Source organism: Catharus ustulatus, chromosome 5 (assembly GCF_009819885.2).
Source record: "Catharus ustulatus isolate bCatUst1 chromosome 5, bCatUst1.pri.v2, whole genome shotgun sequence".
In the NCBI taxonomy this organism is placed as follows: domain Eukaryota; kingdom Metazoa; phylum Chordata; class Aves; order Passeriformes; family Turdidae; genus Catharus; species Catharus ustulatus.
The window spans coordinates 15098125-15125462 of NC_046225.1; the positions used below are offsets into that span (position 1 = coordinate 15098125).

General features: G+C 41.7%; 1 protein-coding gene across 4 annotated transcripts in view; it reads right to left on the bottom strand.

Moving 5' to 3' along the window:
- The window catches only part of ARHGAP24 (Rho GTPase activating protein 24), a 184599-nt gene that overhangs the window by 20041 nt on the left and 137220 nt on the right, over positions 1-27338 (bottom strand). For 3 of the 4 annotated variants that reach the window (XM_033060521.2, XM_033060524.1, XM_033060523.2), the window contains one exon: positions 9827-9949. In XM_033060521.2, the coding sequence (XP_032916412.2) occupies positions 9827-9949 (123 nt within the window). Of the gene's footprint in view, positions 1-5668; positions 8013-9826; positions 9950-27338 lie in introns of those variants that run through there. The other variant, XM_033060522.2, reaches the window with a different exon arrangement.

Sequence of the window (27338 nt, forward strand, 5' to 3'; positions counted from 1 at the left end):
AGGGTTGCTTTGGTTTGCTTTTTCTAAAAAAAGCCCGAAATTGAACTAGACAGCTTTTGCACCTTTTGATTTTGATCTAAAAATTAACTCACCCACAGATTACATTCAGATTGAAGCATCCATCTGGGTAACCTTTAATGTGTACATTTTTCCTTTAACAGAAAGGTAACTTACACCTCAGTTGCAGGCAGGACAGCTGCCTTGCAAAATGCTCAAGGATGTAGGACAAGTCTCAAGTTAACCATATGGAAGGTCTGGGGTTTGTACTTAAAAGCAATTGTTTTTACTGTAGCACAGGAAGCAACTGGAGAGAGTAAATGATGTCCTGCTAAGATATCCAGAGAGTCTCTGAGATGCATAACAGTGTATTTTGTGATTTCCATGGTACCCACACTTGGGGATGCCAAAACCAGCAGTAGGTAAGGGGAATGAACATAACACAGTCACTCCTTATTAGCTCTCTTTTCTTCATGCTGTACAAAACCCAAAGCCCAACAATAAGCAGTTAAAGAAGGAATTTTTGTAATTTCAGAGTCAAGTTTAGAATAATAGTTGCTGATGTAGCATCCACAAAGTTTGGGGCCTTGAGGCTGGCAGAGGAGTTAAGTATGCTAAGTATGCTAAGTATGTTTTCTTAATTCTTGCACACCTTCCCAAGCTCCTAAAAACTGACAATGGGGATGGGATGAGTATTACTTGAATTTGTGTTTCCTGTATTTTTCCAAGTTAAGACTTTTTGCCTCTTTTCAAACAAAATACGATAGGATATTATACCACTACAACGTGCACATAATTATAATTCATGCCCACTGACAGTACAATTAGCAGGAATAAGCTTTCTCCTACTGCCTATACCTCCTTCTCAACATGCTAACTTTCTTTAATCGGTAATGTGCACATTGCTGCTTCCATTTGTAGGCAAGAGTAAGTTCTCAGGGATACCTTGGAACTCCTATTAGTAATGACAATACAGCCAAAATACATCACTTTCTATTAATACTTTTTTTGGATGTTTTTCAGTTCATTTTAAAACTGGTTTTCAAACCCCATCTCATAGATACTGAATAAAATCAGAGTAAGGGCAATTTTTGCAGTGGGAGCAAAAACCCTTACTATATTATTACAAATTGCTGATGGACCACAACACAAATTGTACTGAAAACAAGCAGGAACCAGAAAGCACTAAGATGTCTGTAACTGGAATTAAACACTACTTTTCAATTTGTTTGGCATTGGCATTAATCTCAGGCAGGTTTGGGTTGGTGTCTAAGTGTAGGTTGAACAAGATTCTCCAAAAGAAGCATTTCCTCCACCTAACAAACACAGAACACTGCACCAGGTAGCACTTGGCCATGAAATGAATCAGCCATGATAAACCTGCACAAATATTGACTTGAATTTACAGACCTGCTGATGCCTTATGGCAAAGGTGCTCTGTTGCCAGGAGCAGAAGGGACAGAAACATGACAACTCTGCTTCCACATCATGTTGCCATAGCTTCTACCTGGCTCATCATCCTTCTGGTGTCTCCTGGGTAAGGCACACCTTCTTCCACTGCCCCTCTCTAATGCTTTTATCCCCTCTCATGTCACAACTAACTGCTACAGAGATGCTGCAGATGAACAGTCTACAAGCATTAAGAGGTTGATTATTGGAAGCAAAGGCATTCCTGTGAAAACTGCAGTTCCATAATGTTTGGCAGAGAAAATGATGAACACTATAAGCTGTAATTGGTAATTACTTGCACCTCTTTTACAAAAAAGAAAGGAAAAGACAGTCCAAGTTATGGAGACTAGATTATAACCAAAATCATGGAGACAATCTCAAATGTTGTGTCTTAAGAGTACATTTCCACTACAGTAGCAAAACAAGAACATCTCTGTCGGAGAAGGAAGTAAAAGAGACCCTTCATAATTCATGTTGTAATCCAAACTCAAGTGACTCCTCCTAAATCTCAATGTCTCCAAAATCCAGAAATGCACAGATGCGCAAGAGCTGACCTGTGGCCTGGTTTATCCTTGGGACAGGGTGCCAAAGAAGAAACAAATAAATCAACAAGAAACCATGAGATTCAGAATAACATTGGCTTCCCCACAGCTGGTGAAAAGCAGAGAAATGCACAGGATCCAGCTCTGACCAGTCATTAGATTTAATCAGCAGAACTGCTTTTTCAGAGAGCCCTTGCAGGTCTGTAAAGCTAGATCCAATTAAGCCAAGATCACGCATAACATCAAAGAGGAAAATCACATGCTAGTAAAGGGCACGCTGAGCAGTTATTCATTAACTAGAACATTCCCGTGCCAGTTTTGTAAACACTTTGAGAAACTGGGTTTCTATGCTTAAAGATACCCAGAAATCTTATGAAAAACACCACAGTGCTATATGCAAATTCTGTATATGTCTTCTCAAGAGTTGTGGAAGCACTGAGGCTATTTGTCACGGTACACAGCCACAGAGCATGGCTTTAAAATCTAAGAATGCTATTAGTCAATTATTTCCTCAGATAACTGAACACAGGCAGGCATCACATCTAAAGTCTATGGACTTCTGATTCAGGAGGAAAAAAAAGAGAAAAATCTAGGTAGCCATTCCATAAGGAACAGCTTGAAATAAGGAGTATCTCAAACAAGTCCACCTGCCACTCTGGATCTACCACAGCACACACACTCAGTGAGCCAGAAGGTTTCAGACAGCAAAAGGCACTGAGGGCTGATGTTTTCATACATGGCCCACTCCTGTGCATGTGCAGCAAAGATCAAGGGATCCTGGTGCTTCCAAAACAAGTTCTGGTTTCACGGGCTGTACTGATCAGAAAGGGTCAGTTAAGGTTAAAGGAACCGATCTCATCTTAGCTTCTGGATGCGAATTTTAAACAGCTCTTAATTCTTCATGAGTAACTCATCGACAGAAAATAACAGATCAGATGAATGGTTTTCAACAGTGGGGCTGGGAACAAAGGTTCTGGAATAACACGTATCTGGCTGTCATGGCCACGTAACACCTAATAAGGAGTTTTGAATTATTATTTCCCATCAGCTTTCTGCTCACATGTTCCTCAGCAGTGAGTGCTGTTTTGAGTGGATGAAAGACAGGGAGTATTTTCTTCTCTACAGAATTTTGGAATGTAGAGAGGAAAAAACCCATCAAAACCAGTGGCAGCAGAACTTTGTTCCTGCCTGAATGATTTTCTTCTCCTTAACACTTCTCCCAACCCCATGATCAGAGAGAATGCAAGATAAACTTCCATCCTGGAGCTCAGAACATTTCCACACCCCAATACCTGCCTGCAAAAACAACTCTCATACAAGAGCAGAATTAGAAATAGGGAAAGGAAAGGAGACAATCTTGGAAACATCACCAGGAACTTGTCACAGTTGATCACATCAGAGCCTGCACTCTTTCTCCAGCCACAGCCAATGCCACCTCCTTCTCTCCATCCAAATTCACCATATTATTGAATGTTCTCACCATTGCATGCCTCCTCAGATACTGCTTTCTCCATTGACCCTGCATGTTCTCTATGGAAGTTCCCGTGGTACTTAAACAGAGAGCATCTGCTTCAAGCTGGAGTTTAAAGATGTTTGGCTCTGTCTCTGTTCAGATACTGCCCTCTGAGCTTTGACTTCGCCTATGACATGACCCCCAAACCCCAGAAGCCTGGCATCTAATTTCTCGGTGCAAATCACAGTGGAACTTTGATCTGGATTTCCAAAGGGTTCTGGTATTCTTTTGTACTTCTTCCCATGACTAGCCACTGGTTTTCCCTGCTGATTTTATTTTCTCCATCATGTTTCACAGCTTAGATCTAATTGATCTGCTTTATACAATTATGGATTAGGTTTACAGCAGGCTAGTTTTGCCTTTTTTTATACTTAGGTATACAATCTGCAAATGAAGTTGCAATAATTCAGTAAACCAATTAATAATACAAGTATAGTTAGCTAATGCACCGGTGCCACCATAGTAAGGGCTTGATTGTTAATGTCCTTCTTTCTGTTGACTCCAATGGGACACAAGCAAGTTAAATACAAGCTCCAGCATTCTGCAGCTTTGATCTAGGGGCCTTGACAGAAAATGTATATGGAAAGCAACCAAAACAAATTTTACATAGAGGATTAGCAATTAGCAGCATCACTTCCATCACTCCGTTCTCTGCCCCAAGAGCTGCTTCTTCACTTGGGAGTTTCAGACATAGAGAGTCTCTGTATCAGAACATATGGGGGAAGGATCAACAGCTGAAGCTCTTCTTGGAGCAGCTAAGGCTGTACCCAGGCACAAAGGCAGCTGTCTGCAAAATTATCAGTTAATCCTTTATTCAACTTCCAAACATTTCTCAAATAGCTACGGGTAAAAGGGGGCACAGGCAGCTCTAATTCACACCGACACCTTGAAATGCAATACACATGCACATCCTCCTGGCCAGCTTCCAGCAGGACTGAACTCCAGCAACCAGGGGACTTGGGGAGGGGGGCACAGGGGGAAACAGCTCCCAGTGCTACCTCAGCTGCAGGTGTTGGCTGATCTCTGCAGCAGTTCCGCAGTGAGCCCCTCGCTGGCTGTGATCCTTCCTTCCAAGACATCGCCCCTGACTGCCGGCTCGCCAGCCCTCGAAAGCAATGATGTCACCACACTGCTGCTGAGGCTTGGGAGCAAAGAGCTGCGTGGTCTTGCAAAAGGGCAAGTGGCAGCACGGAGGAACAGCCAAGGAAGGAGCAGTGGAAGAAGGTGACAGAATTTGTATAAGAATTTGTATAATTTGTAAAAAAAATTTCTCACACTTCAGAAAAACATGACAATTTAGCCCTTTCACTTGGATTTCTCAGTCCAGCAGAGCTTTTAAAACAGCACTAATATCCATCTTCTTCTTGTTCCCCCACACAAAGTTTTTTTCCTTGTCATGGAAACCGTTTCTCCCCACTCATCCCCAATGCCCTACCACCTTACTATCACTCCCTGTACCTCTGTCTCAGACATGTGTTTCCCCTCCAGTGCTTTCAGCTGACATATTATGACATCCAGCCTCCTCTTTGCCCTTTTACCCCGAGTATTTCCATTCTCTGCTTCAAAAGGAGTATGTGCAATGCAAAACAAAACTGGCTATAAACCTCTCCATGCTGCAGGTGAAAAACCAAATGCAGGCTGCAGGGCAGCACAATGAAGTGGGAATGCAGCTCTTGCACCAGGACAGTGCATTGTAGAGCTATACTCCACCAGAAACCTCTGAAATCAAAGACTCAAGCTTCTGCACACATGAACATTTATCACTTTGCTTTGCTCCCTCTCTTCTCCCTCCCTCCTCCCACACAGACAAAATGCAAATATAAACTCTTTTTCCTGATGTTTTGCCAAATAGGCAACTCAGAGCATGGAAGGTCTAATTCCCTCAGTGTTCTCACTCAATTCTGCTCAGAGGCACCGCAACAATCTTGTCTCATTCCACCTCACTCCTGCATTCATGGGCTATTATATAGAGGAGACAGTATCTGCTGGGCAGCTACAAACAAATGAACAAAGGAGTAAATAAATCATTGGTGGAATGTTGGCATCTGCACTGTTTCATGCCTTTTGTTTCGGTGCTCTCATCTGCCCCTGCACACAGAGCCCCCTTGACTTCTCAGAAGCCATGGCTTCAGCAGCACAGCAGAACACAGCGACAGAGCAGACCTACCTTTGCGGAAACTAAAACACCGCTTAATTCTCCTGTAAGTAGTTTTAGGAATGAAGGGAGCTGCTGCTAAGGCACCTGGGCTGCGGACTCCAGCATTTCTGTCTTCAGGCATCATACAGGCCAGAGCCCCCACGTCCCTCCAGAGCTCCCCTTCACCAGCAGCATCCAAACAGAACACCACGATTACTCATCACCACTGACTGCTGAGGAGTTTTTGTAAGAGTGTATTTTCCTCTGGAGCTAGGAGACCTGTGGTCTTCTAGATCTTGGGTAGGGCTTGAAATGATTTCGATGTTCTCTTCTCTGCTTCAGTTTTGCTTTGGGGAACAATTTCCTTCCATCTATTTCCTTTCGTTTCTTTTATTTCCTGCAGTAAGACAACTGCCTATTATGCAATGCCACAACAAAAGAGTTTCAGCAAAAAGATGTATCCTCCACTCAAACAGAAGTGCCTGCACAGATGGAGGGGGAGAAAGACCTCTTCCTCCCGGCTGGAACAGGAGGCTGAGTGGCAGAGACTCTAATTCCACAGCAAAAGCTCAGCACTGTGCGGTGTGCAAGGGGAAAGAGAAGAACAATACCAAAAAGGCCACGGAAGAATCCTTCAGGATACAAATCTCCTCTCTGACACCCTTAATTTCTGCAACCGAGAAGCAAAAATATAGTCCTTCGCCCGAAAGGCTCTTTGTCCATACCAGATTCCTCTCCAAAGTCCTTTTATACAGCCGGCTCCTCGTGCGATGCTCTCATGGGCTTCTCGCTTGTTTTATTGCCTTCCAACTACCGGGAGCTCTCTGGGGAGAGGCGCGTCAGATGCGGCAGCGGCGCATCCTTGCCGGCAGGATCCCGGGAGCTGCTGAGGAATCTGTGCCCGCAGCGGGGGATGCTCTGGTGGCCCCAGGGCAGGGCTGGCAGCAGGGCTAGCAGCAGGGACAGCAGCGGAGCTGGCAGCGGGGCTGTGCTGCTCCCCGCCTGCGTGCAGCAGGTGCGGCAGCCGCAGCGCAGGTTTGTGTCTCCTCGGGTGACTTTGAGTTGACTTCAGGCTGTGCCTGTCATGTGCGGCGGCTGGGAAAGCGAGCAGGCTGTGCCTGGCTCCTGCAGGAGGTGCCAGACCTTACACTACTACCCCTGCTAAAATCTCCTTCTTCTCGCCTCCACCCTCCCCCCCTTAGTTGCAGGCTCTGTAAAAAATTGCCTTTTTAATCTAATCAGGAAGGGAATTTCATGTGCAAACAGGCATTACATGCCCTGCCTCATTTACATTTCTTTTCCCTTTCAGATTTCTCTTTCCACAGTCACCTTATTTTTCTGGTGCAAAAAACAACGTATTTCTGATGAGCTTAGCAGATTCCCACCTGCCCCCCTCCCACCTTCTCCTTCTAGCACGGGTTAACAAATAACAATTTAATGATCCAGTTAATTATTTACAGCGCTCCTCACTCTGGTACCAGGAGTCCTCTCTCACTGCCAAACTTTAAATGTTAGTAGCTCAGCAAGGCTTGTAGACATCCACTGCACACACACACACACATACACACACAGAGAGCTTACTTACAATGCTTAAAAGAATCAGAAAATTCACATGTTCCTCAAAGTGGTACTTGACTTGTGTGACACCAGGCTATTGTGGTTTACCACTAAGTACTGAAATTCAGGAAGCTGATATAAAACTAGTGTTTTGATTAATTAGCTGTCTGGAATAATTTTGTGTTGCAAGTAATTACTTGTTGCTGGCTAGTCATCATCATGTGATTGCAACTTTTCTGTATCTTTTTTACACCTATTATAATACATAACACCATTTTTAACTTTGATAGCTACAGATCATAAAGGCAGGCTCTTAAGACATCTTAAGCCACAAGTGTCTGTCTTAAGAAGAGTCAGACTGTTGCAGCAGCTGTAGCAACATCCACATAGCAGGGGATAATAATACGAGTGTGTCTGGTCATTCATAATTACAGAACAGTTAATAGGATTTGTTTATCCTTGTTAAGATAGCTCTGACTATCAAGTAGTTAATAAAATGGGGGACATGTTGGAAAATTGGTTCTTAACGGTGACACATCCCATGATACTGCCTTTGCTTTGTTATCACAGTCAAACCTTCTCCATGAACACTACACTTAAATTATATTCCAGCCATTTTTGTATTTTCCAGGGAGTTAATGTTTGCTTCCCAATACAAACAACCCTGAATCAGTATATTTGCTCAAGAAACCCAACAAGAAAAATAAGAACATACTTTGAAGTGCTTTATCTGCAAATGAATTGAAAAGGTAATACAAGGATTGCACCCTCTAGTTTTATGTAAAACAGCAACCAAAATCCTCAGCAAGGTGCTTCCCTCAGTAACTGGCATTAAACATTCCTACAACAACGATGGTGTCCTGAGAATTTTCTTGGTGGCTGGAAGGATTCCCAGCGGCAAATCAGAAATAGCTCTTGCCCTATAAAAGCAAATGAAGAGCTGGTGAAGAAAGCACAGGGTCAGGACTTGAGAGATTTGGTTTCTATTTGTGGCTCTGTACACTGACTTGGGCTAGAATCTAGTTTCACCTAATCGCAGCTCCCTGCCTGTGACATGTAGAGACACCTCCACTTGCAGAAGAACAGCAAGGCTGCCTTTCCCTATTATCTGCCACAGAAAGATACTGTGGTGCAGGAAGCCAAGCGCAAAAATCCACAAAGATACTCTCTGAAAAATCCACTTCTGCTAAGCCTCCAAATTTATTACTGCCACAGCAGCTTATGCTGCTACTGGACTGGAGTAGGAGAGTGCTGAGGAGCTCAACACAAGGCCTACTTTCTGAAGAGAAAGCTGGGGATGGGTAATCTTTGTGTTATATAAAAACCCGAGTTTCCTACCTAGCCTAATTACAGAATTACTCATACCTTCCCTTTCCCAAATCAAGTCCATATACCTGTAGTAGTTCATGCCTTTTAAGACAAATCTTTTAAGTTTTGGGTTTCTTTGGTATGTTTGGTTTTTTTTTCCCCTAAGCATTCTAAGACCCACATTCCCAAATTCAGGACAGCACTATTTATTTAACATAAAGGGGCTGATGCCAGTGACATGACTGCTTTGCACCATCTTTTCAAGGCCCCTTTTCCCAGGAGAAGCCAAGGAGAAGGCAGACATGTTTCAGAGATGCAGGCAGGCCCTAGCTGACCAAGTCCCTCAGTGCAGCCCACCAGTGAGGCCAAAGTCCTCTCCTAAATACTGTGTGACTGAATAAAGCACAAAGGAAGATGAGTGGCTTTCAAGGAAAGTTTTCTTTAAAATTTCCATTAGTCTCTCCCTCCTCTGTCCTGTGTTCTACCCAGTAGTCAAGAGAAAGGAGTTACCAATAAGAGTTTTCACTGATAACTGCACTTCTTGATTGTGAAACAGCACAGATGATCTTGTTCTCCTTATTTTTTTTCCAGCAACTTGCAGATAAGAACAACCATTTGCTGCAATACAGGTGGTCTTCCACTGTAGGAAAATATTTCTGTCCTGTCCTCAGACTTAGAGATTTGAGAGCTCCAAGGAACAGACTGATTAACATACAGACATTTTGTGCAAGTGTATTATAATAAAGATATTATCACCAGAATAGTAACGATGAAAATTATTACAATAATTTGCAGCCCATTCAACATAAGAGAGCTTTTCAAAAAGGCAATTAGATCCCCAACAATAAATTTTTGGTCCAGTACTACTGAAATCATTGTAGATGCCAGTCAAATTCCCACACTGTTAGTGCTAATATTCTGAGGCACAGCTTCATATAATACTATTACTGACCTTAGCTGTCACTGGCAGGAGAATTGCTGACAGCTTTTCAAACAGGCATTTAAGAAACACCATGGATGGTTTTTCAGCTGGTGACCAAAGGAATTACCCTGCCTCTCCCTGCAGGAAAGCCCATTTCATACAAGACCAATCTTCTGTGAAAATTCCCCCTCGCACTATCAAGAGCTGTCCCCATCAAGGGAAGCAATTCCAGACAGTTCAAAGTCTTTTAATTGAGCCCTCTACATGGAAACATCTTTACTCCACTTTTCTGGAAAGACCTAGGCCATTCTCTTTACTTCAAAACTCTGGCTGGGACTCAGAGATAACAGAAGAAGCCCTGTGAGTCTTTGTGAGCACTGCATGTTCCCCCAGTGACTCACCTCCTCCAAAGGGTGCCCATATAACCCTGCGGATGGATTTCACCCAATCCTCCATGTCATTCTGCGTGCTCGCCATGAGGAGGTAGGTCTCATGATTAGCTGTCATCCGCTCTCGGTCTCCTCCTGCAAGAAAAGATAATGGCTCTTAGAAACCCTTTTGCTTCTGTGCCCAGCCAAGCTCCTGCCAGCCTGACTGCTGGAAGCAGCAGCTCCACAGCAAGCAGACACGGATACTGTGCAGTGCAGCGCTTGCTGTCAGACATGGCATGAAAAGAAGGTCCTGTAATATGTTCCCCATGAGACAGTGAGAAGCTGTCATGCTTCCAAAAGGAAATGAGAGGATAAATGTCATCAGTAAACAAAAACAGCCCCATGCTGTTCCAAGAACCACAGGGGCCTGCACTAATCTGTAACTTGATACACGCACTGGAAATTTCGCAGCAGTTACTGTACCACGATGGAGAGAATAAATGCAGAGACTGATAAGCGTGCTTTGAACAAGTGGGGATGACTCCATTCTTATTTTCAGGAACACACTGTGCCACACTGAAGGCAGTAACACTTGATAGACCCAAGTGCTGCTGTGACTCCCTAAGGAGAAGGCAGACGGCACGGTACAACCCACCGCCTCGGACAGGTCTGATGAGGATTAGATTAAAAGGGAACACACTGCCTTGTTATCTGTTCATTAAAGGATGGGCCCACACTAAGAAGGTCAAAGCCAGAACTTGGCTTGCAACAGCTCCACGTTTTCAGACTTGCAGTACTGTTTCATCTCCATTCTAAAAGGTACCACGTTAGTGCACGGGCACTGAGGATTCAAACCACCTTTCCACGCTGCAGAACGCCAAACCCTTCCAGTAAAAAAATGGCATTTTGACACCCTTTCACTGAGACAAGGGCATACACAAGTACTCCACACACAATGCAATGCACCTAGAAATCCTGTCAGTCCCGTATTCACATCTTTCCAGCTTCTTACATTCCCATTTTTTATCTTAGTGATATCTAAAGTAAATATCTCTGCTCATTACAGCAGGAATACTGCTTCTGGAAAAGTGCCATGCTTAGTGCTGGGCATTGAAACAGCTAGGTTTTTAAAGAGAAATTTCTTAAGGACTAGAAAATCTTAGCACAGGTTTTCTGAATTAATTCTACTCCTGTAGACCACACTTAACAGAACTGGGCCACACAACTGCAAAAGGGACTTAACTGAAACTTGATGAATGCAAAAGCCATTGGCAGATTCTACTGAGGGCTGATTCTTAAGGATTGCATCATTATTCAAAATTTAAATTTTAACTTGGAGGTAAACAAAGATTTCAGTTTTCTACGGTGAAAACTGAGCCATTTATATGCCCTATGCTCCCCAAAAAGGCAACAAGCAATGCAACAACATGAACTACAGTGTATTTTAGATCATACCACAGTTTAAAAGTCTAAAGAACACTGTTGTTTTTTTCTAAGATATAGTATGTTAAGTGTCAATACTAGAGAAATATCAAGATTTAAAAAAAAAAAATCTTCTCAGTGACTAGCCCAAGATCAGTACAAAACATGGGTCTTACTTCTGTGCTATGTTCCATCCTTTTTAGCACAGAAAATAAGGGTATGGGGACAGGGAAGCATCAGAATCCCAGACCTTAGCCCTCCTCATCAACCCTGCCCTGCAGAAAACACACAGTCAGGCCCTGGCAATTTGCTTCCCATTTTCACCTTTTACATAGCCATTCATAACCTCTCATTCAAGGACAAAAAGGAGACATGATACTATCTTTACTACTTTACTTCAAAAGACCTATTTTACACATCATCTAGAGTTCTCACCCTTAAAAGATCAAAAAATAAGGATACAAGCATAAAACCGCAATATATAATAGAATAAAATATAGAGAAAAATAATGCACCACAATTGAGTCCTGTGACTTATAAAACCTGAAAAAAATTATTTATCTTATCATATTGAACTGTAGCTCCTTTTCATTTCAGTGGACTAGAATCCTGCAAGGTGCCACACAAAAAAACCTCACAAAAACAAAAACCTGCATAAACATAATATATATCAGATCAAGGAATAAAAAGAGAAGTGAAAACTTGATTTTTTTCAGTACAGAGACAACAAAAAATATGACATGTGATGGTCCTCTCAGGTGCTGCCATATTGATCCATATTCTTTTAATAGCCTGCACATTCAACAGATTATGTAATACTTGCTTAGCAGATGATGTAGTATTTACCAAGTTATCATGTTTTGACAAATTGGAGGGTGTTCTCCAGATAGATTGCATTAATCCCAGAAGTCTAGCTAGCTTATTTACAGTGTGAATTCCAGAGCAGTACTTTAGCTCAGGTAAACATGCAGTGAGCCGATACACAGGCTGATTTTGCAGAGAAGGAGAGCTTGTTTGGTTACATTACCTTGTTATGAGAAAGTGAAGCTTTCCTAACAGAAAGAGCTTCATCATTTTATAGCAATTTTGGATCTACTTTGTAATTCATATCCCTTTCTTTCACAACACAATACTGAATCTTGCAGGGTTCTCCTACTTCTGTGTTAATGTAGATATTATTCATTAACTAAAGCCTCATTAAAAGATTTTTTGGGACACAATACCACTTGGATTTTTGTTATACTGCAAATATTAATTTTTAGTGAGACTACATATTAAATGCAAAATTTACAAGATGAGACAAGAAGAAACAACCATGATTTGGGAAAGAATCTCAGATAAGAAATATCAGAAAAACAAAAATAGAATTAGGACCTTTCTGAATCTTCAGTAGGTCTGTGAGGACGCTTGTTAAAGATGTTGTTTGGAATATCCACTCTCACTCTTTTTTCCTTTTAACACTTTTTTTATTATTACAATGAAGCATGAGTGGATCACAATCTCCAAAAAATCAGACATCTATTCATAACACTGATACCAGCATTAAGAACATCAACTTGAAAATGGTGCTCAGCATGAAGTCGCATTGCAGATGTGAATCCATACTCTTTTCTGTGTGCAAACCATAACCTATTTTACCTATATTGTTTTCTAGCCTCAGATTGTGCCTTCTCAAATTTCCATGCCTGCATTCGTAGTCCAAGAAATGCCTAAGCCTGTCTGATGTGGCCTGGCTGTGAACAGCCAACTCAAGGGGCTGGAATATGAACTCCACTTTTTCCCCCATCTTTTCCCTTTGTTACTTTGCAGGTGTCACAGGAACTGGAAGGAGCAGAACCCAGACCACCTGACCAAAGAAGCTGACTCTGGTATGTTTGAGATGAAAGACTGCTGTTTGCACAACTGACGTGTATATCCTGTACATTCCAGCCACTGGAAACGGCCAAAAGTAATTGGATCTACACTGTTTGGAGTCTCAGAACTACAATGTACCATCACATAATGTTACTCCTGCACCCCTAAGCAGACTCTAATCTGCATTATTTTCTTGGCAGTAGCACACATGAACCCTTATTTATTGAAGAAATCTATGCATATCACCCATCCGGGTGCCCAGTGCTCTGTCCTGCCTGCTCAGGGGTTCAGTGACCCACACACTGATGCTGCTGATACCCCCAGTACCAGCAAGGCATTTTAAGAACTCTTGCTAGCATCCAGAAAAAAAAAATAACAACAAACAATCCAAAACGACAATTAAAATATGGAGAGGCCAATTCCTGCAGGGATCCACTCCTCAGGGGAAAAGAGAAGGACCAGGCTGTGCTGGTGATGCAGCACCACAGCTCACACTCAGAGAGGCACTGGGAGCAGGGACTGGATTTCAGGGGGGACTGCTTCCTCAAGTACCAGTCTCAACAGCTCTGCACTCCTTATTGCCCATCTACTACAGGAGAAGGCACAGACATCCTGGCATTCAGTCCCTAAAAGGTGTTTTTACTAAGAAGACTCTTCCTGTCTAATTCAACACCTTTCCTTTACCTGGATGTACCTGAACTGAACTCTGCACAAACGAAGTATTGCCTTTGTCCTTTTAAAAGTGTCTTGGATTTCCTGCGAACACTGGTTCCAGCATTTCTTGAGAATGGAATGTGAAAGGATTAAATTAATACCAACTGTTTAAGAGAGAATTTTCTCCCAAGAGTAACATCAAAAAACTAGGATTAATCCGATTTTTCTGAGCTGAGAATGTAATGGCCAGCCTCACAAGAACATTCACATTCGAAACAATACAAAAGAAAAGGAAAAAACAAACAAATAAACAAACAAATTTGGGACAAATTTCAAAGTGAAACCATTTCCTACTCCCCTGTGCATTTCTCTTAGCCACAGTTTCTGAAACTCACACTCTCTTCAGCTTGGGAACTGAATCAATATGGAAGGCAGACTGGCCTCTCAACAGAACTCACTGAGTTTTCTTTAGAAACATCCTCCTGCTTCGATGCTTTGTATTTGTCTCCTCAGGAAAATGCTAAATAGTAAAATTTTAGCCTTCTGATGTTCTAGATGAATACACTAAATGCACCTCAGTATGGTATTCAAACAGAAACTCCTGGCTACTCATCACCTCACAGCACACTCTTCTCTGTTCAGATGAATGGTAAGACTGTGTGATTTCCCATTCCTGATCAGGACTCCAGTTAGCATTTCTTCACAAACAAAACACCAATAATTTTGATAAAATTCACAGCTCTTCCACTACACTTGCGTTCTTAAATTTTTCCTTTTATTGCAAATCAACTGCACACTAGTTGACATACTTAATCTATGTCTCTAGAAAAACCCACCTAGATTTCCTTCATCAACTTTCATTTAAAGCATTTGTATTCAGGCATTTTAATCTGAAGCAGAAATTATCTCAGCAAATTGCAGCGACAGAGTATCAGAGAACAAGATGAACAACTCATTCTCCTTTTTTCCTAATGAAACTTCTTCAGAATTGTGGTCACTCAACCTTCATAGCAGAACAGCATTAAGCACTGCTGCTTTAAAGAGAATAGCATTAAGCACTGTTGCTTTAAAGCACAGGTCTGACTTGACACACTGATGTGCTACAGTTCAACCTCACATTTGTCTTCCTTATACCAGAGCTGGAAACTATGGGATCCACCCATCCTCAAGTGAGACAAGGAACTCCATTGTAGCTGTTAAACTTACCATCATGCCCAACTTTATTGAAATGTAAGAACTATTCTGCTGGCCACTCCTGTTCATGAACCCCGTGCACCTTGAGTATGATGAAAATCACACATGGCTTCTTTCAAGGGTGATTTGGGTACCTGCATTGAGCTGACATGGGACAATTTATCCTTTAAACTGCCATCAAACTGGTAGATGAGTTTAAACACTAAAATGTTTTATGCCCATCCCAGCTGGGACAGCTGAAAAATCTAACTGCAAAAAGCTTGGTCAGAGCATAGGCTGAGCAAAGACAAGCAAAGGAGCTAAGCTACAGAATGCAAATGTATTTTAATGAGATTTTAATGTCTTGTTGGGTCCAGGATTCATTGAGAATCTTCATAGCAAGTGACAATCTGTTTTGAAGGCTGAGCAACTGCTATATCTCACATGACCAATGTGAAAACCAAAAGAGACAAAGCTGCTTGAAACTTGCTCTCTGTTTGGGGTTTTTTTCTGTGTTTTTGTTTATCTATAATTCTAAAAAGCTTCTTTATTCTGCATATGCCTGGTAATTGTTCTTCCTGACTGTGTAAAACTTGACCAAGAATTTACAGCCTTCCCTCTTAGTTCATCTGAGAACGAAGATAGGAGTACATAGCCTAAGTTCAAGTCATGCTCTCTTCTTCTTTACTACAAGAAAGAAAGTCTGGACAACCAAGTTCTTAATGATCATGCAAAAACTCATATCATCAGAGGAATACTACACAGTTGCATTACCCCTAAAGCCTCGATGACAGGTAATACATCAGGTTGAGAGAGATCTACAAACTACAATTCCAATTACAATTTCCCAGGACTGCCCTGTTCTATCTGCTGTAATTATCAGGCTCAAGGTTGCTTAGACATCTAAAGGACAAAAATGTGGCTGGAGAAACATTTGTTCTTTAACTGACTGAGGCCACCATCACTGAGAAATCTCAGCTTTGAAATAGAGAACTATCAGAATCACCATTTTTACTAGTAAACCACATCAGGTGCCCTATTGAATTTCTCTCTTCACAAAGAATTAACACATTTTCCTAGAAAGGGAATCACATAACTATGAACAAGTCAGTAATGAGGATACTGCTTTTTAAATACTTTGATACAAATGTTATTTTCTCTTGCTCATACCCAGCCAACCTTCTGCATTAATGATCCGCAATAGCAGTGTTCTAAACTGTGGGTGTATATTTTTGAACGGGGCATATTAGCTTTTGAACATAAAAGCTGAAGCCTAATTTAAGTGCTAAGTAGCAAAAGATTGCTAACACAAGTACATTCCCTGGTGGGCATTGTGCTCTAGCACAATTTCCCCACTTGCAGAATGCCTGCAAGACAGCAGGGCTTTTTACACAGAACGAGCTGTTTTCATGAAGCACTGAACCAGCCTGGAATCAGGCTCAGGAAATGAATTCCTCGTGTGTAATACAATGAACACCCTGTACAGGTAGGTCTCTCCTGTGCTGCAGGGCTACAACTGCAGCACCATCAGTCTGCAAGTTTCTCGTGTTTTGCACAATAAAAGCATAAAAGAAGTGCCATATTTAAGCATTTTGCATTTGCATAGCTGTAATTAGGCTTAAATACCTGAGCAAAGAACTGTGATGCTTGCTCATCGGCAGTTATAACTGTGTGAGAAAGAGATCATTAATGAGGAAAAAGATGTGAATTCAAACCAACCTTTGCACAACATAAGGGCTCCAATTTTTTCAGAGTCTTTTAATCTTTTCAGGCATGTCTCATTCCTCCCTCCTACTTCTGCTGCCCTTCCTTTATTCCTAATTTGAACTTCTACTATGCTTCAAACAGATTTCACCGTGCTCCACCTTATCCTCAGCCACAGATCCCAAGTGGTACCTATTTTATAGAGTCTGTCCTACCCCTCCTGTCTCTAAGATGTTGCTGCCAACACAGTTCACTTTCATATCTTGCCCTTTCCCAGTGCCATTCTCACTTCAAAAAAATCTCATCTCTCTTCTTGCTCAGGGCACACCACACAGAACAGTTTGTTTACAGGTTTTAATAGAAGTCCATCAATCTGTGTGGACCCCATCACAGCTCTACACTTTACCAGCCCCTGAGCACACACTGCCTCTTGCAACGGAATTTCATGTGGGCTTTTTTTTTTTGATAGAAAGATGGGAAAAGCATAAATAAACCAAAGCCCAGAGTCTGGCCGTAAGAAATCCACTCCTCTATATCCTTCATTACTACTAGGACTTGAGACATATAAAATATTGATTCAGTTAGAGGAAAAAAAAATACATTGCATGCCACACTTGTCTATATAAATGTACAGTGCTGCTACAGTCCCCTATTTCCAAAACTTCAACCATAAAGAGCTTTCCTCTGAAATTTTGAGTTAAAGAAAGTAAAAATAAAACAGAGTTTTGCCTACTGCCACAAACTATTAGAAACTATTACTGTGGCTTTTTTACTTAAAGCTTGTACACACAAAAGATACCAAACTGTCAGGGCTTGTTTCCTGGGACAGAGACAAGAGAGATTTCCTTTGTGAACAATAGCTGTGTTCCTATCAGACAGCAGAACTTGTTTGGGACCTTCTAGAACAAACAGCAGAGAAAGAAGAACATGAGGTTTTTAATGACCTGTGAAGGGAGGAGTTTGAGGGTCACATAATGTCAAACATTAGTAGTAGAACTTGTGGACAACTTCACTGTTACCTGTTGCAACTAATTTATTCTAAGATAAAAAAAATTCCAATTATTACAGCAACTTATTTTCTCTGCTCTACATGACATCTTGAAGCTAAATTACTGTCATTTGAGAGAACCTTCTTTGAAGTATCTCAAGTTAGACACCAAAATGTATCATTACGTTATTTGAAATTTGGCTGATCTCCAAGCTGATTTTAGAGGAAGTCTCTGCAAACATATCTCTGCTTTTAAGGAAAGATAGGGAAAAGCCCCATGCATTTGCTGGCATAGTCATAGTCAAACATGCAAAAAATGCTTCAAAAGAATTTGACTGTTAGAACTCCAACAGTTTTTGGAAAAAACTTGACTGTTTAAGGAAAAAACAAGATCCTGGAGCTTTTGCTGCTGGGGCAACGACTGCTGTGCGCTACCGAATTCTTTCTTTGCTCTTCAGCCTCTCATCATGAATTGCACTGAAGTGCAAACACTCAACCTGAAATGGATTTTTCTGAAAGGTCAGGTCCACAGCACATATTTGTATGGCATTTGATCTAGCAGGAAATTAAAACTTCTGATGATTTTAAGAAAGAAAGGATCAATACCTGAATGGAAGTCCTCAAGTGCAAATTCACCCTGGGACTGGCAGGACTTGCCTATATATACATTGCCATGTGAACTTCAGGCTGCAAAGCCAGAGTGTCAGAGCAAGGTTGTCCTCAGAGACTAACAAGAACATTCAAAGCACATGCTCACTTCAGCCCTCAGCATTTACTCATTAAGCTCTCCAGCTCTCAGCATCCATTCATTAAGCTCTCCATTCCTCATGAATATGGAATGTCCTGAGCTTTCAGCAGATAAAAATCGAGATGCTCTTTTATCAGTCTAAACATGCTCTTGTGTGTACAACACAAGGTGGGGAATTAAATCAGTACAAAACAGCTAAATTCAAGTAGTATTTCTTCAGAGAGGCCAGCCAAAAAGAACCTTCATCAGGAAGGTATCCCAGTATCCCAGAACAGTGAATTGTGTTTAAGTCATAACTTGAGACAGTCTTTAAAATTCTGTTTCACACAGAGGCCTATTCACAAGTAAAGTGATCTGCTCCAAACACAGAAAACATTGATCATATGCCTTCTAATTTTACAGACAATTATTTTGCAAACAGACAGAAGATAATGTCTTTCCAACAGCTTCCAAGAAAAGCAGTTTCTCTTCTCCATCAGGAACTGACCGTACTCCTCCCTGCTTCTGGACATGGTGCTTTCCAGCCTGCATAGTTAGACCCCAACACAGAAATACTTCATTTCTTCAGAGAGCAGCCAGTCCTCTTAGCTCATATCTGACTTCAAATTCAATCACAGATAAAAATAATAGCTCTTTGTGGCATAGACACAAAACTAAGAATGCAAATATCCTAAATGAGCAGGTATATATTATGCATGCATACATGTAATTTTATTGAAGCATCACTTATTTAATAATGCAAATTTGTGTTTTAGCAGTTCAGTAAATAAATCAAGAATAAGTTATTCAATAAAGCATGTGGGCTAATTGACATATGCCGAAACCAATTACCTAATAGAGTGTTAAGTCTCAGCATAAGACAATTATGCTTATCTAAACTAGCAGGAGTTTTTAGTCATCAGTTCAGGACATTTGTTCCACAGCTCATCTAAAATCAACCATCTCCAGGAACACTGTGCCTCTCAGCACTATTTTGGGATATCAAGTCAATATTGACTCAAACAAAAGTGTGCTGCTTAATAAATTATCAGCTTAACTCTCCAGTCCTTCAGACATTTCAGCCTCTGAAATGTCAGATTCAAGCACAGCTTTCATGTAGAAAGAGCCATCAAATACCAGTTATCTGCAAACCACAAACAGAGCTTAGTGTTCTGTACATCTCCATACCTTGTAAAAGAGCAGGATGAACAGAAACCTCATTTCAGCCTTGTTCTGCTATATTTATGACACAGACATGTCCATAATATGGTCTGCATTTCCCCTCTCATTAATGAGCACAGAAGGATACCAGAGTGTACTTCTCATCTGGGCAGGTGTGTAACTTTGCCTTGACAGCTGGAGCCCATATACCACAGAATGTTTTTTTCACACAAAAATCACTTGGGTCTCATTTCTGGCAGAGTGCACTAACAGAAAGTGCTTGCAAGGAGAAAACCAGTGTACTTCGGAGTACTCTTTTTTAAAGGACATTATACAGTATCTACAAACCATTTACTTGTTAAGAAACATCAGGAGATCTATGAAATAATCTGCAATTAAGCAGAAAAAGTTAATCAAGATGTTTGATTTTTCTAGTATGAAAGAAACAAAAGACTTCTTATAGTAAAGTCATGAGAGGTATTGGCAAATTTCTGCGCATCAGTAAAGGGATTCCAAGTCCGATAATGGCAAAGGCAACAAAAAAATCCATCACTGACAACCTGGACAACAACAATGCATTAACCAACAAAACCACACACTCAGCAGACATTAGCTAATACTGAAGAGATAGCACCTATTCTCTAGGTAATCACTGCCCTCTCATGAAACACAAAGCCTTAACCCAGAGAAAGTTATAAGCTTAGGATAAAGGACCTGACACACAAATACCTACCACTGACAAAACAGGAGACAGGAATTTAACTCCCATTAGTTCTCCTTTGAAAAGTTTACTGTTCATAACCACCATGAGCACTGCAAACTAAGGCCACTCTACAGAAGCTGCTACAACTTTCTGATGTCCTCACAGAACAATAGAAGACCATGCTAATGTTAGCTAGGAGTTAGACAAAGAGATTTCACTGAAGTTTAACAAGATTCTCTATCTATGTCAGAATCTACAAAACTGTTGAACACCAAGTTATGGCAGATTCTTTAAAATTCTGCCTTATGCTTAGACTAAGTTTAAACATTCAAAAGAAAGGTAATCCATTCACTGAGAGGCTACTATTCACTGAGGATGTTATTTGTATATAGAAGGTATGGAATATTTTTTTAAGTGTGCTGAACACAGACATAGCAAGCAGCTGTCCCTAAATCATACAGCATATATGGCAGAAGATATTTTTATAAGAATGAGAACGAAAAAAAAGTATGATAAGATAGAAGTAAGAGAGAAATATTTGCCAGTGAGATTACTAAACGCATCACCAAGATTTATCACCTATTCAAAATATAGAGAGAACTGTAAGATTTCATGTTGTACATGAAAGTTGTCAAATGCTGAGTGATTTTTTGGAAAGGTGACTCTGGTATCTCAGAAAGACTCTCAGTATCAGTGGCACAGCTAGAACTGGCGAGTATCACAAAGTCTGGGTGAGAGCCAGCTCTTGTAAGGTTTCCCACATTAAGTCTTCTGACAGGGACACAGACTCTGATGCTTATCCAAGCTGAACTGTTGAGTCTCTGGAGTGTACCCAGACACTCACCATGGAGAGAGAGGGAGGCCACCCTCAGAAACACAGTGGTTTAAGGTAGCACAGCCCCACTAGAGGCACAGCTGTACTCCCAAGAGTTGAGCACAAATCCCAGGAAGCCTGACACAGCACTTTATTTTTGCAAGTGTTTTATGATACAGCCAGGCAAAGAGAAGTTCCCCATCATACTGAAAGTGGAGTTGCTTCTCTCCTGTGCCACAGAACCTCCTCAAAGTTTGTGATCAATCTATCAGACACAAAGCAATTAGCACCCAGTCCAAAACCACTTTCCCCTTGCAGTTTCCTCTCTAAAAATGAGACATTTAGTTGGCTGCTGTTTTATGCAGTCACACAGAGCTAAATTCCAATTCTAATTCTACCTTGTCCAGTGGGAAATACTGGCATACAGCAGCTTTAGAACATCCTGTGGGAATGGCTGTGGCTTAGGGGGTCTGCTCGTTTGTACACAAGTGCAACCACAGTCTCATCAAACCCTTCTCTGAAGGGCTGCTCAGCCACTGCTGGAGGATGCAGAAGTGTTTTCCCAGGTACCAGCATCTGCTAAGGTTTTCAAAATTAAAAATTACAGAGAGCAAAGGAAAATACTTGAAAGAGGATGCTTAGATGAGACCTAATCACATGTTGGTGCCTGCACTGCAAATTTCACTTCCTTTCAAAGAATTCCTCTTCAAAACATCTCTGTGATCCTTTGCAAACATACTTCCCCTTGTCACTTTCCAAACTGTCAAGAAAGTAAATTGGATACAAAGTCACTTTGAATGTTCAAGCATTTAAACAAATTCCCTGGAACTCTGTTCTGTGTTGCCTCCTGTGATTATTCTACTGTAAAAACACTTATTGATCACAAGCTGAACAGGAATACAATTTCCATCACACACGCTACATTTTGAAGTTAAAAGCACAAAATTCAGAGGACAACCTTTTATTCCATAATAAAATCTTACAAAAAGAAAAACTCAAGTTGATTAGGGCTAATTAAACAGGGAAAGAGACTAAAACTTACTACAACTTAATTATTGAAGATCGACAGCTGGTCACATCCAGTTAATCTCATCATGTTCCTTACATATTAAATACAACATCAGCCAGTGCCCAGCATTGCAAATTACTCTGTGACTACGTAACACTAAAAGGGAGAAACTTATGCTTTTTTTGAGCAGAAAAGAGTTGTTTGAAATTAATGGCATGAAAACTGAGCTGAATGACCAAAGGACACTGGGCTAAAAAAGACAAAAAAGCCACATTTCTCCACCTGGAGCTGATACAGTACCCAAAGATAGAGAAAGAAGTGACATGACTAAGGAAAGAAGTAACTCAAACCAGGTTAAAAATCCCCACGTGGGAAGCAGGGTCCATAATACAAGAACTAGGCTGCAATGAGAGTTGTGCTGGCTGTGGCCAAGCTGCTAAGCCACACCTGAGTGAGCCAAGCAAAACCTCACCCGGCTACACCCCTGTGGCACTCCAGGGACAACACTTCAGGAAAAGTCATTCCTGTATTAAGGGCACTCAGGCTCTGAGAAATGCTGCACTCACCTGCTGTAGGATAGAGCTCTTCCCCGAGTCTGCTGTGGCAGAGGAGTGCATTTTTTGCTGTGATTTCTCTCCTTACAGTCTCTGCCTACACTCACTTCTCATGCAGAATCACTCCCAGTGAATTAGGTTTTAGCCCTTGGACAGAGACTGGGGAAGTGGCCCTTTCGACATTCAGATTCATCTGTTCTCTAACTGAAACGCAGAGAGTAAATAAACTTCATTTACATAAAAGAACATGATGCTTTCTCCTCTAATGAAGGATTAACCATCAATGCCATGAAAGGCATCTGGCAGCAGTAATCCATGAGCCTTCCTTCTTAGGGGCCCGACTACTTACTTACAGAAATAACTTCTGTTCCAGCTGGCAGGACACTGACAGATCAACAAATGGATTAACACAGTCCCAAAGGCTCACAGATTCGGCCCTGTGCCCCAGTGACCAGGCTGTCCTTTTCCCCAGAACTCAGTTTCTGTTGTAGTTATGCTGTGTAGGCCTGAACTGCCATGTGAATATTTCAATAATCACACACAGGATAGAAGAGCAAAACCTGTTTTCCACAGTCACAGAGCTCTTTGCTACTTATATACTCAGGAATCTCAGAGAAGTTGTGTCATTTTCCTGACCTTCAGATACTCTAAATGGGGACAAATGCTTCTGCCTTACACTGCTTATTATTCTAGCATAAACACTATTTAAATGCTGATAAAATAATTATAAAGGAGACAGCATCCCGTGGAAGAGAAAATGAAAATGGCAGCACGATCTGAGGGGACAGTGTAAGTTAATTCAAAACGATAGTGGAAATATAATGATACAATTAAGACTGGTAAACAAATCTAGAGGTAATGAATCAATTTATTAAACTAAATGTCACTATGCATTCCTACCATGTAGGCATAATTCTCAGAAGAATGCCTCAAATAAATCTGAAGAACTCAAACATACCAAGATTGCAATTCAAAAAACTGATGGCAAAGTCCACCATTTAGGACTGCTAATAAGATTTCTGCAGTTTAATAGCTTTTCTCCCTAAAATAGATTTTGCTTAGCCATGTAACTAAGCTCACAGATCTCTGCTCTTGACCTTCTAGGGCAACTCCCATGATTGTACTAAAATATACACCACACTCCTAGGTCTGGGAGACAGATTTGTTGCCAAAGAGGCTGGGTCACTGAAAGGTTAATTCTTTCAGTAACTGCTTCTCAGCAGGACTCTGGTATCATGTCCAACAGCTCTGCTCCAGTAGGCAGTGACGAAAGGAAGGTGTTTATCTGCACATGTACAGGTGGGGAGGAATGGATCCCTGTTCGTGGGGTGACATCCCAACACACCACCCAGACATCAAAACTGGAGGCTTCCAAGTTGCCATAAATAAGGAAAAGTCTCCTACCACATGATGTTCCTGAAGCCTAAGACCTCACCAAAAAATTAAACTCTTAGCTAAAATGGGGAATGATACTTCCATGTTTATAAGAGAGACCTTTTTTCCATACAAGGCCTAGTCACCTATTTTTTTTAAAATGTGATTAATTCTCTTGACCTCCCAGATCTGAAGAAGTAACTCATAAAATGCAAGGTTATTACCCGTGGAGAGAGGCCACTAAAGACTGTGTTTGTGCTAAGATAGATCTCAGGGGTGATGTCTGGGAATGGGATAATGGGGATGCAAGTTTCACCTCCAAGGAGGCTTTAGTAGACAAGGATACACATCTGGAAATGCCAAGGGAGGGGTGGATGACAGCAGGACTTAGACACTTTCTGTTTAGGCTCCAGACACCGAAAGCACCTGGGATTCTCCAACCACTCCAGGATGACTCTGGACCAAGCCTCCAGATACCTATACGTGAACAACCAGCCAACAATAAATTTGCTTTGCTTCATTTCCCTCAGGTATCCTATAAACCCAACCATTTGCAATATTCCCTTCCCTTAACTTTGCTAGTGCATTACTTTTCCCAGGTTGAAAGAAGCATTTTGAAATCAACGACAGCACATGCAGCATAGTTTTCGCTCACCCTCCCAGGACATGACAAAACCCCGCATCTCACAGAAGGACCATGAGATGCACACAGTCCATTCATGCTGCATCAGGAGAGAGGTATCATACTGAAACTGGAGAGGAGTATCTCCTTCCAGCAATCCCCTCCCAACAGCAGCACAAAAAACCTCCCTTACAGTTCCATAAATCACATCAGCTCAGGAAGAGATCTGCTCATCAAATAACTATGCCAGTTATAATTATAGAAAAATACATAAAATGTACATAAAAATAATGTGCCACCTCACTGTAAAAGGTACAACACTATCACCTACACAGCAGCACACTGCCACTGCACATCCCAACGTGCTATGGTTGCATTAGCCTCACGAAGCTCCACTTAATCAGCAAATTCAGTATACACACAAGCCTGAATGAAACATTCCACCTCCCTGTCTGCGGGTGTGGGACAGCTACAACACAGGCACAGCTGACCAACACATCCATTTATTTGCTTTTGCTAAGCTTTAAAATAAGGCTTCAAGCCTATGGAAGCAGCTGCATGCTGCCTCAGTAAAACCTCTGGACAAGAGTTTGTTTACAAAGCAAACTGAATTTCTCTGGGACACTACCAAACAAAACTGAACCTCTCAGACAGCATGTCTGTTCTCAGAGATGGCAAAAGAACCACTCAAGTTCCCATTAGCATTTAAAGCATACAAACTGGGAAAAACCCACAGCTGGGCACCAAACCTGCTGTGTCAGAGGCTGGTGACTGTTAGATTTCCCCCAGAGACTGCTGCAGGAAGAGCCGGCCCCACACCTCCAGGAGATGGTAATTCTCAGGTGACTTTCATGCATGTGGCCTCTCTCTAAAGGCACTGAAAAAGTCACAGCACAGCATTTCTGCAGAGCACTTCAGAGCCACCCCAGAGCAGGCTGTGCTCTGCCAGCTCAGTTGATGTGTACTGGTATGTGCTAAGAGAGCCCTTTTGTTGCTGCCCACTCTACTGCAGAAGACACAGATGTGTCACCTGTGTTAGCTCAGCCATGGAACACACTACACTGCCTGTTGTCACTTGCCAGGGTCCCCAGATGAACCTGGCTCTGTACAGAGGATGGGCTGCTCCCACCACTTCCCATCACCATCACAGCACAGCTTACCACGACACACCACAGGAAGCTCTGCATACCTTGCAAACAGCTCACCTTGGCCCTTGCTCATGTCCAGTCTGGATGTGTAGTTCCCAGAAACCCTGTCTGTTTTACATGTGGGAACAGGGAAACACTGCTGTGTGCTGCCTGCAGCTTAGGTCACAAGCAACCTTTCAGGCAGCTCCACAGTTTTTTGCTCTGATATCCACAGAATTCACCTGAAGTGCCTTGCAAAACACATGCTTCTTTGCCGTTGGCCTCTTCTGTTTCTCCCCTCCCTTTCAAGGGACAAAGGAGGCTTATCATCAAAAGAAGACAGACCTGGATATCAGCAGCCTACTAAATCTGCTTGAAGCCATGCAAACAACAGCTCTGACCTTGGAGGCAGTCAAAACAAAATCACATCTTATCTCATTCCCAGCATGGGTATCTGATTAGTTGGAAGGACACTTAACATGGCGAGACAGAAGTACCTTCACTGCACATAAGAAAATCTTGCCTGCACACAGAAAAACAATCCGATAGTAAATTCACAAGAGTAAATTTGCAAGAGTTAATTAATGAAAGGTGGTGGCTACATCTTCAAACCTGCTGTCTGCATACCATCCTATCACTAGGGTCACCTGCCATTCCAGCCTTAGTGCCTGGTTCCAGTGCTGGGCTACCCATATCCATTAGAGAAGAGTTATGCTTCCAGACTACACTTGGGATAAATTGTTAAACCTACCCCAACATAAAGGCTAAAAAGAAACTGGCAGGTTGGTGTCATTTGCATCACCAAGTACAGTGGTTAAACACTCTTTGCAGTCAGAGGGTGAGGTGAAGCACTTCAGCTGAGTGAAGTGAGGAACTTCATTCTGGGACTATGGTACCCATCTGGGAACTGAAATGTAGCTGTCAGAATCTAAAAACATCTTTGCTGAGTATTTTGTTGGTGTGCATGCATTTGGATCTTTTTAAAAGGAATGAAATGCTATCCAAAGAACTTATCCCAGTGCATATAGTGTCCAGGGGAAGCCAAAACCCTTGCTGTAGAAAGAAGCAAGTTGAGGGAGAGTGTGGGATTTGCAGGAGCCAACCACTTAAAAAAGCAAATCCTCTCTGAGGACAAACCGCACTGAAATTGTTCCCAGGATGCACTCAGGGAAGGGAGGAAGAATGCTCAAGTTCTGAAAGAAAACCTTGTATTTTCTCAACTGGGCAAGTGTAGAGACACTATTTAAAAACCAAGCAAACATGTTTTCTATATCCAAACCCACTTCCTCTATCTTTAGTCCCTGAAATGTTAATTTAAGCATAAAGGAGTTCCTGATCCTGACCACGGACTCCATAAAGAAAAAAAATTATTCAGAGAGCTGGTTTTGGAAGAGGTACTGGAGAAACAGAGAAGTATCACAGCCAGGTTTTGGGAACCAGGAATTTACTTGTTCATTTGTGGATGCCAGGACCCAGAAACTTCATTGCATTGGAAATTTATGAAAGACTCGTCAAAACACAGAAAATCAACTTAATAAAATTTCAGATGCCAGTGTGATGAGTAAGTATATTGCCATCCTGTCCATCTGGTGATGACATTTGGGTACATTTACCCAAGACATACATTGTCCTTTCCATAGCTTGCATGTACACACT